The sequence below is a fragment of the Melospiza georgiana genome, chromosome 2, assembly GCF_028018845.1.
Source record: "Melospiza georgiana isolate bMelGeo1 chromosome 2, bMelGeo1.pri, whole genome shotgun sequence".
NCBI lineage: Eukaryota > Metazoa > Chordata > Aves > Passeriformes > Passerellidae > Melospiza > Melospiza georgiana.
This window is the reverse complement of record NC_080431.1, coordinates 159,223-173,428: the sequence shown is the minus strand read 5'-3', so window position 1 is coordinate 173,428 and position 14,206 is coordinate 159,223. Positions and strand designations below refer to the sequence as shown.

Below are 14,206 nucleotides of genomic sequence, written 5' to 3'. Positions count from 1 at the left end.
GGAAGAGAATAAACTCTTCTCCCTGACCTTATCTGCAGTAGAAAGGGCTGGCACCACAGCTCAACCAGAAGGATTTAAGAAGGTGGAGTGCCACCAGCAGAGTGGCTGCTCAGGCCAGGAAGAGCCCTGGTGGCCAGGTGGCAGGTTTAAAGGAGGGATAAGCCATAAGGGTGAGCTCAGTGCCTCCCCACCTCTGCTGAGGGTGCTGCCAGGGTGCCTGTGCCAGCTGAGCAAGGGAGGGGGATTATTTCAGGCTCCTAATTCACATCACCTTGCCAGTCCAACTTTGAAATGAGCCCTTGCTGGATGGTGCCACCCAGGGAAGCACAGTGGCCTTGGTGGAGCAGTGCAGGTACAGCTGAGAGCATCGTGGGGCTGGGATGGGGACCTGTCCTGCCCTTGTGTCCTGCCATTGTCCCTGCCATTGTCCCTGCCTCGCCCAGCGCTGTCACTGAGTGGTGCCAGCCCTGCCTGTGACAGAGGCACCAGCAGAATGCAACAGGGTCCCCAGGAGACACAAAAGGGAAGGGTGAAACTTCTCTGGCTGAGCAGGAGTGCAAAGAAAGCCAGGAAAGCAGGGAGGCTGTTTCACTGGGAAAGGAGATTGGCAAAATGAGGGTTTTCTGTTCTCTTCAAGATGGAGCCACAGGCCCTAGACGGTCACCTGGGCACAATTCATTTGGAAGGAGCTCTCTGCTCTTGACTTTGTGTCTGGCTGTACAGGTGCCACGTGCCACTTCAACAGCATTTGCAGGAAAGCTGTTTCTGTCCTGCTGCTATCTGCTATTAACAGCCCAGCCATTTAAATTGCCTCACGCTATCATATTGCTGTTTGCTTCTACTCCAGCTGAATACAAAACCAAATCAGCATGTGAGAACCAGGAACTGAAGCTCCACTGTCAGGAATCCAAGTTCCTGATCATCTACTCGGCCACCTATGGCAGATGGGCACACGAGGAGAGCGTCTGCTCAACCCAGGCGGAGCACTCACCCCCCTTTGGTATGTCTGGGCACCACCGAGGGATTCTGCAGGCAGGAGCACAGGGAGCAGGAACACAGGGGGGAGAAACTGCAGCTGCAGGAGCAATGGTGTTCTGAAAGCATCTGTGATGGAAAAGTGAGAGAGATTGCTTCTGAAACTCAAACAAATGGTCCTGTATGAGGGAGGAACATAGGGTGAGAAATGCAGCAAAGTAATGAACTTTCATATAGTTAATCAGTTCTTCATATGATTGGCATCAAGAACTAGTTCCCTTGCCTGTCTTGAATTTAGGTGACAAATAATAAATATCAGCTGTTGGTCTCTCTTCTTCCTCCAGCTTCTGACAGTGACCAGGTGACCTGAGTGTCAGGATTCTGTGTGCTACTGCTCCTTGTTCTCTGATCCCTGTTTGTGCCAGATGTTCCCTGCATTGGCTGCAGACTGCACAGAGGGTCCCTGGGGCAGGGCCATTGCTTTGGATGCTGTTGGATGAGCAGAGCCCAAGGCTGTGGTGGCACACTGGGGAGTTAAATGTCCCTGGGACTTCTCCCTGGCACCCAGTCAGGAATGTCCTGTGTACCTAGGACTAACTGAATAACAGGTTCAGTGGTGACAGCAAGGGCACAAAGGTAACTTTTCACACCATGAGAAGGCCAGCAGATGAGTGTGCTGTTCCAACCCCTTGGTACCACACGGGGAAGGGCTTGCATGACTGACACCAGCCCTGTGCAAAGGCTTAACATTGCTCATTAGAAACATGTTTTACATGCCTATGACAAGCATCTCTGAACATCTAAAGATCAATAATTCATCTTAAGAGCCCTTTGTCTGCAAGCCAATGTTTCTATTTAGTTACATAGATGCTATTAGAAATTTATTGGCTGAAAATCACAATCTGTTCTTAGACAAGAACCTATTTAATATTGCCAGGTCTGTGATTCACACCAGCTCTCTTGGGCCCTTACACAGACTTAGCTGTGCCTGTCTGTCCTGTGGAGAACATTTCAGCAGGTCTCTGGCAGGCCCCACAGCCCTCATGACAGTGGCATTAACAGGTGACACAAGGCAGGGCAGAGCCTCTCTGATCAGGACAGGCTGCCACCACACTCATGTCTTGCACTTCACTGAACTCTCAAAATCCCTCCCTTGCCTCTAATGCCAACACTCGCAGTCCACAGATCAGAATTCTGCAAACCTTTCCTAAGGATAAAGTTTCCCAGGATAAAGAATCTGCAGGAGCAGCAAGCTGTGCTGTGGCCCCTGTGCAGGAGCAGCTGTGCAGCAGCACCCTGGCTGGCACTGGTTCTGAGCTATGGAAAGCAGCCTAGGACAGCAGGAGAGAGCATAAAGCCTGAGACAAACACAAAGCAGGTCTACAGAAGGTAGATCCTTGTACAGATTTCCTACTGCTTAATGGAAGTGCTTGGCCTCTTCCTGTGTGGTACCAGGGACTTTCTGCAGGAATTCTGTGGAATTTCCAAGAGCCCCTGTGTGGGGTGGGAGTTCACATTCAGTTATCACAGAAATTTGGCACTTAGGAGCCAGACCCATCTGGGTCCAGAGATCTCTCTCGAGCCTGAATCTTATTTCTGTGGTTGTGTAAGCACCTACAGATGTGAGTGGGTGCATGAGTAGATTCCTGCAATGACTGTGTACCTTTCTCTCAGAGAAAACAATGGTAATTTCAATGTAATGACTTGGGACAGCTCTTCCCTCCTGAACCAGAACCCATGCACACATTTATGTTTGCACCAAAAGCTGAAGAGCTCCAACACACATCCATTATTGCTTCTGCTCACATTAGTGCAACTCAGCCCAAGTGCAGCACTCAGGCCATTCCAGTTCTTTCACTGCTTCACAGAGAAACTGTGAGGTGACTCTTGTAGCACTGTGCAGAAGAGAAGTTACCCACAGGTCCCAGGCAGGCCCAGAAAGTCTCTGGTGAGCTCCAAAGGTTTGCATTTCTCCATACCTGACAGGGTCCTGCCAGGTGTGCTGGGTATTGATGGGATGCTCCTCGAGATGGTGGCTGCCTGCTGGTGTGTGTGTGATAGCAGGGACAGACAGACAGCAGCTTTGGGCTGGGACAGACAGACAGCAGCTTTGGGCTGGCACAGACAGCAGCTTTGGGCTGGCACAGATGGGTTCTCAAGCATTGCTGTTCTGTGAACCACCTTTAAATCAGGTGGCAGATTTTCAGAGCTTTGCCTCAAAGGGAGCCCAGGAAAACATTTCTTTGGCATAAACGCTCTTCTCCATACAGGAAATAAACTATATAAATCCCTCTCTGCTGCAGGAGGGATCTGTGTGCCCTTGGGCACTTGTAGGACCCTGAGCCTCCCCCTCCACCTTTGGCATGAGTATCTGCTCACGCAGCTGGTTCTCTGAGCCAGTTTGATGGTAAAAGCCAGCTTCTGCAGCTGTCCCAGTGCCTGGCACTGTTAAACCTGCACAGAATCTCCAGCCAGCAACTTTCCTGTTTTACCAAGACTATCAAAAACTTCACAAGAAAATTCTGGGTGTGGTTCTGGAGCAGATGGTTCTGCCTAGAGGAATCCATTGTGCCCAGCCCCAAAGCAGGAAACTATAGCAGTTTGTTCCTGTGAGTATTGCTGCCTTTTCTGACCCATTATCTCTTTTATATTTGTACTAACATGTGCAGCAGGAAACAGAAAATTTATTGGTCAGAAAAAGTTAAAGAATTGTGCCAGAACAGGTTACCATAGAGAGCACCAGGAAGATTCAGGTCAACAAACACCTCTCAAATAATAAATTACTCTTGTTAATACATGAAAATACTTGAAAGAAGGCTTGGTAGCGGGTTGTCTCCAGGTTCAGCTTGCAAGCCAGAACACTGCAACATCCTGCCCAGAGATTCCCTGGATGCACACTGGCTGGTCAGATGTGTGTTCCCTCAAGCACCACGGCCAGCAGAGCCCTGAGGTACAGCCCTGTCACATTCTCATTGCTCTTGCCAGTGCTGCCCTCGCTTTTACCCAGCCCCACTTCTGGAAGGCGAATTCAAACTCTGCTCACAGCTTGCACTGTGCCGAGGCAAACCCTGGGGCTGGGCTTGGCCTAGTCTCCTCTTTATTCCCAGGGGAATTCAGGGAAGAACAAGGGCTGAGAAAGTCAAGCAAAGGGGGGTTTTGAGAGTCCTGTAGGTTCCTTCCAATCCAGCTAGGTGTCATTTTTTTAATGGAACAGGATTCTGTGATGCTGTGATTATTTTTGTTTGTTTGCTTGCTTGGATATTGTAGCCAATTCAAAGGGCCTCTTATCCACTGACTGATTGAAAAGCTTTTGGTTTCTGTCTCTTAGTAAGAGCTGTATCTTTGCCTGGTGTGAGCCTGTGCCCTGGGAAGCTCTCTTGAGAGCAGAAGGAGCAGCAGTGAAGGTAAAAGCAGCTTTAGGCAGATCTGGAAATGTTTCCACACTGCCCTGGCACTTTGGGCATGGGAGACAGGAACCAAATGAATTTTGTGGATGCAAAAGCAAGGATAAAACAGGTCAATTTTGCTTGCACCACAAAACCCCTTTAAGTCAGCTCGCTCTAGGTGCAGACATCAGCTATGAAAAGGCCCTTGCCTGTGTCAGCCTGAGCAAACTGAGAAGATAAATTGGTGCTTCGGGCCCCAAGAGGTGCCAGTAGGAGCCATTGCACCCCTCTGCCCCAGTGAATGTTGTCAAGACAAAAATCCCTTAAAAGAAGAGGTTTGCAGTGCAGCAGCAGGATGAGGAGTGATTATTTGAAGGCAGGAGGAGACCAGCCACCATTTTTAGAGTCCAAATAACTTTGCACTGAGATGAACAGGGAGGATCAGATTTTGCTGGTGGAAGTTGCTTGGAGCACACTGAGACATACATCCCTTTAACCAGCAATGATTTCTTTACCAACAGGGTTCTTTACCAGGGGTTCTTGGGTCTATTTTTGTGAAAGGTTTAGAAAGGTACACTTGGCCATCAAGTCCAGGAGGAGCCAGGAGCTTGTGTCTCTGCAGGAGAAGGAGCAGGGAGTGGGGTTCCTGCTGCCAGGAAATGGGGATCAGCCACACTTGGCCCTTGGTGGGATGGACCCCCACCCTGCACACCCATCTGCAAGGAGGACAGACACACCACGTTGGGGTTTTTTTGTACAAAAGTGCTGCTGCTCACATTGTGTGTTTCTGCTGCAATCAGCAGTTCCATGGCCCTTTTCTAATGCACAGGCAGGACCCTGTGTCCATGCTTTTGCATAAATTACCATCTTATTTCAGCAGCTTTCTTTAGGAGCCTGCAGCCTCAGCTTGCTCCAAACTCCACAGTTTTCCCTTGTCAGTTCATGTCCCCACAGCTGGTATCTGGGCTCCACAAAGCACAAGCCATCCTGATTTGGAGGTGTGAAATCTTGGCTTGCAGTTGATTTTAAAAGGGAGCTCCTTAGTCTTCTGTGTGTGGGCACAGTAAGTGAGGAGCAGTTGGGCATGAAAGCAGCTGGAAGCGTTTGGAGAGGCTGAGACAGGCACAAGATGCTCCAGCACCTGCAGGTTTTGTGTGGCAGGAAAGGGAGGGAAAGCTCCTCCTGTCTGAATTGAGAGCAGTTTTAAGAAAGCAGAAGACAAATTACTCCTCATTAAAGCCTGTGTGATTTATGGCATGTCATTTGCATGCCAAAACTTACCAAAACAAAGCTAATTAGGGAGCTGAAAGAGCCTTTCCTGCAGAAACAAGGCTTTCTGCTCCAACTGTTAAATAGCTGCAGTCAGACTGGACACTTTATTAGTGCATTAAGAACCTTTCCTGACACCCGTGTCCCGGTGCCATCCACGCCAGTGTCTGGTACAAAGGATCCACCACAGCCTTGGTGTGTGACAGGCAGCTCTGGGAGAGAGGCATGGAGAGTGGAGAGCGTTCCCAGGCACACACTGCTGCCTTGTGCACCACCAGCCTTGGAGCACTCTGGGAATGTGCCTCTCCAGAGGCAGCTTATTGAAAACCTACGTACCAGTCTGACAGGCCCCAGGTTATCTGTGTACATCAGAAAGCACCTGGTCAGGAAGAAGCCACGTGGTGTATTTATGTTCATCTCCCAGTCCATGGTTTCTCTGGGGCCATTCCATGGGATTCCTTCACTCCAAACACAGCCTGACCTCTCCTCGTTCAGTCACTGCAATAAGGTGTCTGACCAGGAGGAGGGTAACTTATCCAAGATAATCCCATCATAGAACTGCTGGGAAGGCAGCAAGGCCACATGCAAACCAGACAGGATTTTTTACTAAATCACTAAAACCCGAAACCTTTTCACAATGCAAGAAGTTTTAAATAAGTTTTTTAAGTTATAACACTTTCCAGGTAACGTGTATCCTGTCCTGCAGAAGAAGCAGCCCCGGTTTGCATTTACTCACCTGTGACACCAGGCAAGCCTTGGGGGATCTCCCAAGCTGGCCTGCCAAGAACTGCAGGCTGTAATGATAAATATAAATCCAACATGGATAGAGATGATAAGAGGCTATTCAGTCCCACAGAAACATGAGCAAAGGCAAAATGAAAAATACAGCTGCCATATCACTGAATATGTAGAAAACCATCAGCACAGCATCCTCCTGGCTTTATAAGGCACCAAGAGTAAATCCCAGGGCAGGGAATTCTATAGAAAACATAATTCAGTTTGCCAGTTTTCTTTTGTGCTCCCAGTCTATTAATTTATTAATCAATTGACAACTCTTCTGATACTCTCCAGTTGGTTTTGTACTTGCCAAAGTAAGCCTAAAACATCCATCCAATTATATCCTTACTCATCTGGAATTGCCAGGGAGGGAAACTAAAACTGCTGAATTTAGTTAATCAGAACTACTCACTGCTTTAGGTCAGCCCTTCCCTGCCTTCCCAGCACTCTCTTGGGACACACAGCTATTGGGATTTCAGGCCTCTGCAAAGTCAAAGAGCTCTGTCCTAAAATCCATGTCCAAAGCACCCCACGAGCCCTTGCCAGACAGATCAGCCCAGTGTCTCTGATGGCTCTGCCCAGGTATAGGACTGATTTAGTACTGGTCAGGGAGTTTAGTCAGGGAGTTTACTCCAAAAATCACAAATATGCCCCGTTTTCAAATATTAAATGTCAAGAACTCGGTCTCAAACCTTCTCTTCTGTTCACACAGATTCAGGGAACCTTTGGCGTATCTCTGCAAACAGTGTTTGTCCTTCCTCCAGAGGCACAAGGGAGCTTCTGCAGTTGCAGGTGTCAGGAGGCCATCCTTGACCGTAGGGACTGCTTTAATCCCCAGGAATGACAGTCCAGGCCTTTAGAGCCCCTGGCCTCAGAAGCTTGGAGTGAAACATATCTGCCACACACAGAAAGCTGCACTGTGTGGGGTGGTGCAAAAAGATTCAGAGAAGTATTACTGTCTCCAAACTTGTCCTTTCTGCAGCCTTTCTGTTCAGAAACCAAAGCTACAGGGTGTTTTTTGCTGTGTGGCTTGGAGTTCAGCTCATGTGGATACAGAGAACTTAATCACATTTAGAGATGTTCTTTTTTTGTAAAGCAGAGTGTGACTCACACACTTTCCTACTCAAATAATTTCAGCTCCAGTGCAAAACCCATTATTGGAAGGCACATGTTTCCCTGGTTAAATATTGAGCACATTTTGACCTCTTCATAGTAAACCAAAAGCTACTTTTTAATATCCTGAACTTCCCTGTAACCTGAGCTGTTGCAACACAAAAACTGATCTCACCTGACTTGAACTGAACTTGGATATCCAGTTGAGTCATCTCAGTAACCCAGGGCTGACTTGGAAACAGCATTTCACCTCTACATGTGAGATGGCATAGATGGAGAGCTACAGGGATGTGCTCATTTTTTCCAACACATCCTGAATGGAACATTGAGACCTTACATTGGGCACCTGTTTGGAGCTTGATGAGACTCTTTCTGCACCCTTAGTATGCACCTGTAAGGCAACAAGGGAGAGTTACCTCGCTGCAAGCTCACATTTGTATTGTAGCTGACTTCCTTGCATTGACAGATCTTAATGTTTAACCCTGAATTCCTGCTAAGGCCAAGGTACAAATCTGCACTTGATCTCAGGTGTACCTCTAGTCCTGTATCCAGCAGCTCTCATTCCAGGTAACTCCAGGGTGATGTATATTTATTGTGTGTGTTTTTCTTTCAGACTGTTTGTCTTACACAGCACTGGAAGTGTTATCCAAAAGGTGCTATGGGAAGCAGAGATGCAAAGTCATTGTCACCAGCCGGGATTTTGGGAGCCCGTGCCTGCCTGGAGTGACAAAATCCCTGAACGTCAGCTATGCATGTGGTAAGAGCAAATGCACAATTGTTTCCAGGGCCTCATTCCTGCTTGCAGAGACACACACATGTCCACATGTGGGCACTGAGCCTTCCAAATACCCATTTCCCTTAAACACAGGAGGTTTGGGACACAGCCATACAAAATATGTGTACAAGCCCCTGGGCACAGTAGCACCTCACAAAGGCTCTGGCATTAAGGGGTTTTTGCTATAAAAATGCAACCGACCATAAATATCAACTGGGTAGTTCAATATTTTTGAGAAATACTATCAAGATAAGAGTTTGTTCCACAGAGCTCACCTGCAACAGAGCTAGAAAAAACAAACTGGCATTGCCTGGCCTCAGTGCAGGTAAAACAGCCTAGCATAATTGAGGCACTGTGTACAAGCCAGTCCTGAAACCTGACTCATCTGAGTACAGCTTCTCCCTCACAGAGGGGTTTCCTTGCTCATGGAGAGGGAAGCGAGGGTTTATGAAAAGGGTTGAGGCTGTACATTGCTTGCAGGACTGAAAAGTACTTCAGCTCACTCCTCAAACAAGAGGGAAGTTTTCCATATGGTTAGCTATAGATTAATATAATTTCCCAAGAGGCAAGCAGAATTCCCTAAAACACTCCAATAGGAGCAGCTCCACAGGTACATCCTGCAGAGTCCTGTGGCTGTGAGCACTGCTCACATCCCCAGTGAGCAGTGCTCAAAGGGCACAGGTTACCTGAGACATGCTTTAAGAACAGCACTGTGAGATTGATGGCCAGATCACCTCTGCCTGAAGATCAGAGCAAAATGAGCCCCAGGAGATTTTCAGTGTCCCCAGGAATTGGTTTGTCAGCTGTGAAAGGTGGTGCAGTAATTCACCTTCCTATGATTGGAGAGATCTGGGAATCTGCCATTGCACCAATACATTATGTTATTGTGCAGCTGCCCTTATGAACGAGCTAATGGAATTCTGTTTAATTAGCACGAGCATAATCACAAGAAGTCATTCCTCTTTGCATGTCTGTGTACCAGACTAGCAGAGTGAGTTTGTTTGTGAGTTTGTTGGCACTGGAATTATGCATTCTGTTATTTAGAGATGTGGCTTTGCAGAAACACGTGGGTAACAAATAGTGTTCTTTTGTGCTGCTGGCACATTTGGAAGAGTTTTCCTTCTGCCAAATCTTACTGGGCTGTGCAGTGTGAAGCATTAGCCAATGATCTGCAGATTTGATTATTTTAGATTATCTAGTGAACACAGGAAGAATATTCCAGAATGGCAGTTTCCATTCATTCTCCTCACTAGAGGATGCCTGCTAATCTGATGCTTCCCAAGATAATGCAAATAGATCTGCCCCTGTAGTGACAGGAACTCAGCAGAGCAGAGCAGTTTTGTTCTCAGGGCTGTACCACACTTCAGAGTATTCCTAGCATGGTCAGGAGGTGTGAAGAAACCCCACACTGCCCACCCAGTGTCAGCAGCTGTTTAGGGGGAGTGTGTCTGGCTGCTTTATTACCCTGGCACTTCACTCCTGACAGTAAAACATGACAGCAGCTGGGAGGTGCTGCTTTATTGAAGTGTCAGTGCCCCCAGTGCTCTGCTCAGCATCATCTCCTCCTGTCTGTGCCAGGTGGGAGCTCCTGGCTCTGGCTGAGCCTGCATTCAGGATCAGGGAACCCTCTCTCAGGAAACAGCCCCGTGGTGTGGATCAGGGAATGCTCTCTCAGGAAACAAGGCTCCCTCAGCCCCTGGTGTGGATCAGGGAACCCTCTCTCAGGAAACAGCCCCGTTGTATGGATCAGGGAATGCTGGTGTGGATCAGGGAATGCTCTCTCAGGACACAAGGCTCCCTCAGCCCCATGGTGTTTGGCACTCCCTGCATGCCAGAGTCCCTTTGTGGGCTGCCTTTAGCAGGAGGTGACTGACTCCTGTCTGCCAAAGCAGTGCTGGCACAAGTTGGAATACAGATGTGATTATCTTAATAAACATTCCTGTCCTGGTCCCAGCTGTTCTGTTCAGTGACCTGATGTAGCCTATAGCAGTCAAATCCTTGCATCTGAAAGGCACCACAATGAACACAAGCAATGCAAGCAGCCAGGGGCTCTTTCTGTCCATGCCATTCTGAACTAAACATTCCCCTGCAATAAATATTTGAATGCACAGGGGAAAAGAGCAAGCAAAGCCCTGGGGAGCTCCCCTAGGAGAAGGAGCATCAGCACAGGTGAAGGAGCCCCAGGCCACAACAGGAGCTTTGCACTGGAGAAGGTGCCTCCTCCCAGATTTGTTCACCACACAGGCATGGTTCTCAGAACAGCCAGGGCTGCAAATGCAGCCTGCAGGCTGGAAACAATCCTGCTCCTGTCTGCCCCCACACTAAGGAAAGTATTCTGCTGCTGGGAAACAGCTACAACTAGCACGAGGTACAGGACAAAACAGAAATGAGCTTATTTACCCCTGGATCTGTTGGCTCCACTGCAAACAGGAGCGAGGACTCCCAGAAGGATTCCTTCATCAGGAAAGGAAGCAGCTCTGACTTTGAGCCCACACAGAAAGTAAAGTTGTGCTCAGAAAGAAGTGCTATTTTTAGTTGCTTTCCAAGTGAAAACTATGCTAAGCTGCAAACCTCAGTCTCCTCTGTTCCATTTAACTCTCTCAACACTATTTCTTGGCAAATGTTTCTATGTGGGATAGAGGTGAGTGTCATACTTGAAATTTCTCCCTCTTTTACCCCCCTGTCAGTCTGAAAATCAATCAATCAGCGTTCCCCAATAGCACAGGAACAGGTGCCAAGGTCTGGGTGGCTGAAGGGGCCAGTCATCCATTACAGAACATGTGAACTCTCAATGCCTCTACAATGCACCTCCTTGTAGTTCTTTTAATTACTTGGAGAAGACTGGACACTTATCAAGGGAATAAAATAATGCAATGAGAAAGATGCAGCTCATTGATTCCCATCCTCCCCACCTTCCTCAGCAATTGTCCATCTCAGAGCTTTGCAAATGACATCACGCAAGACTTCAGCATTTATCTTAGAACGACAGTGAATTATCCTCATCCAACCCCAGTATCTAGATGCAACTCAGCATTGGCTGTAGCCCAGTTTGTGCTCAATTTAGAGGCCAGTTTTGTCTCCATGCACTGGCTGGCACACTCCTGAGGGGCTGAAGACAAGGGGCAGGGTGCCAGGCTGCATGGAGATGTTCCTGCAGCAGGCAGGGTGTGAATCCAGTCACAGCCCAGAGCTGCCCTGGCTGCACACAAACCACACAGTCATGGAAAAGAGCTCCAAGAGTGAGTTCAACGTTCAATTCCACTCTCAGAAACCCAGTTAACAAACCCAGGGTTAGCAGTGGGATTCATAATTAACTGGGGAGAGGGTTCTTAAAACTCACAGAACACAATTTACCTTTTGTCTCTGCAGTTCCCAAATTCATCCTGACAGCAGTCAACCCCCTGGTCCCTGATAACAAGTCTTCCATCAACCAGAACGATGGTAGGTACCAGCACAGACACAGGGTTGGGATGGAGCAGTGCAAACCCTGCTGAAAGAGCTGCTCTTCCCGTTGGAGAGCAGAGGACAGGCTGGGAGTGGGGTGTGAGCACAGTCCTGCAGGAAGAGTGACCTGCCCAGCCTGCCCAGAGCCAGCATGCTGGGGAGAGTAAAAGTGAAATTGCAGCTGTTTCAGGGTGGAGAGTCTTTTACAAGTTATGCCAACAACAGCTCTTCTCCAAGGCCACAAAGTTAAGGATGAGCCTGATGTGTGTCCCCAGTAACAGGAGCACATGGCATGGTTAGGCTGGGAAGGCCACTGGAGAACTGTGAAGCTTCCTGAAGTAAAATTATTTCAGAAACCCCAGCGGGAATAGGCACAAGTCACTTGGCAATAGACTCTTTTGACTGAATTTGCCATTTTCTAGATGTTTGATATTTTCAATAATTTGTTATTTCTACTTTATTTAACTTACCAGCTGTTGTTTGGTCCAGTGTTCTGCAGCTCCCTGAGCACAGCACTGACCTGCCCGTGTTTTGGGTGGACTTGTTAGCTGGGAAGTTACTGGGTTTATAAAATATCAGTTTAGTAGCTTCACTGAATTTGCTTTACCTCCTCGTGTCACAGGTGTCGACCTTGATCCAAGGGAATCGAGACTCCCAAAGAAAGATGGGACTGTTGTTAGCTCCAACTACTTGGCTACATTTGCATACATTAGAGGTAGGAAAATGAGGCTCACATTGTTTGGCCCACTGGATCATAGCATTGTGGGAAAAGGGGGGATCAACTCCAAAGGTTACAAGTAATCCTATCTTTATGGTAATGATATTACAGTATCATCACAGTCTTGTGGATGAGACAATCCCAGCATAGTTGATATTCAAGGAATATTCCTTGCCTTGAGGGATTCAAACTCTCTTAGCAACTGCAGCCAAGATATTTTTAAGTTTTCAATGGGGACTGTTGGTTTTTCAGTACTTTTGAAAACCCAGCCCTGACCTGTGAGAGCACTGGAGACATCCATCTTTGGAAAGGCTGCGTTGCATACATACATGGATCATCAAGGAGTAACAAAAAAGAGCAACAAGCCATCCAAAGTCAGCCTTCTCTGCTGTGAGATGAAGCAGGTTCTGTGACTTAGCAACACTAAGTGCCAAGGAAGAAAAATGCTCCCTCCTCACCTGGCCTGGAGATGCTGCCGAGGCCCTGCAGAGCCCAGAGCCACTCTGCTCATGGCCCTGGTTGTTCTGACAGCATGGCTGGAAACACCAAACAAGGTGTGCAGAGTTCTGGCAGCTGGCTGAGAGCAGCACTGAGCTGCTCACAAAGGGCTGGGGCCATGCTGTTATTTGACAGTGCTAGAACCAGAATGGATTTTTGCCCAGCAGCTGGAGAGGCAGAGCTGGAAGGGTCAGGCTGTGTCAGGAGTTTGGGTGCCCTGTGCCCATGGAACACTGGGGAATGGCTGCTGGGGCAGTTTGCACAGTGATTAAGGCCTGGCTCTCTTGCCTGCAGATCACCCTGAAAGGCTCGCTCTGCTCTTTGTGTCCAGCGTTTGTGTGGGGCTGATCTTCACGCTGTGTGCCTTAGTGATCTGCGTGCTGTGTCCCGGGGACATCCGCAAACTGCACGGGAACAGGGATCAGCTGGTGCCACACAGTGCCAGAGCCCACAGGAGCACTGAACCACAGGAGGAGGAGGAGGAGGGGGAGGATTCCTCCCTTTCGGACACCCAGGGTGAGACAGACGGACTGTACAGACCTCCGTACTCAGGGTATAACTCAGCAGAGGCAGCGGAGCTGGCCGAAAGGATCGAGCGCAGAGAGCAGATCATACAGGAGATCTGGATGAACAGTGGCTTGGATATGACACCCCCTAGGAATATGAACACATTTTATATTAATGAACAATAAATGGCTTATTTTGGATGGCACTCTACCCCTTTTTAAAAAAACAAAATGTACCTTCTGTGAAGGAACATTCCTATCAGTGAATATAATTATTTGTAAAATAAAAAGAAATATATACAATAAAAAGAGGGTTTCATACCCTTGACTGTCAAGAAATCCTTCTGTGAAAAACACTCTACGGTTTTAACTAATGGTAGAGATTACTTTTTCACTGTAATTTACAGTTTCACTGTAACTGCCAAATGCATGTACAGGAATATTAAAGAAGGTGGAAAATACTTAATCAGATGTGTTCAACCATCAGAACAGACCTGCCCAAGATGAGCTCCTGCTGCTGCCTGTGCTGGCCAATCTGTGAAGGACGAGCTCCAAAACGGCTGCTGCTCTCATGAAGGACTCTCAAAGTTACCACACGCCAAGAATACTTCACTTAAGGGAAACACTGGGTTCATTTTCCTGATCCTAAAGCAGGGTTAGAGCCAGCAATTCAACGCAGGTCATATTCTCAGGATTTGTTATCAATTCACAATCTTCACTTGAAAATTGTTAGACTAGTCAGATT

General features: G+C 47.9%; 1 protein-coding gene across 1 annotated transcript in view; it reads left to right on the top strand.

The window, feature by feature from the left end:
- Nucleotides 1-13,670, top strand: part of EVA1C (eva-1 homolog C) — a 31,403-nt gene extending 17,733 nt beyond the window's left edge. Inside the window, exons 4-8 of the mRNA XM_058045230.1 lie at nt 848-1,000; nt 8,134-8,277; nt 11,665-11,736; nt 12,362-12,454; nt 13,250-13,670. Of these exons, the coding sequence (XP_057901213.1) occupies nt 848-1,000; nt 8,134-8,277; nt 11,665-11,736; nt 12,362-12,454; nt 13,250-13,647 (860 nt within the window). The 3' untranslated portion in view covers nt 13,648-13,670. The remainder of the gene's footprint in view (nt 1-847; nt 1,001-8,133; nt 8,278-11,664; nt 11,737-12,361; nt 12,455-13,249) is intronic.
- The last annotated feature ends 536 nt before the right edge of the window (nt 13,671-14,206 follow it).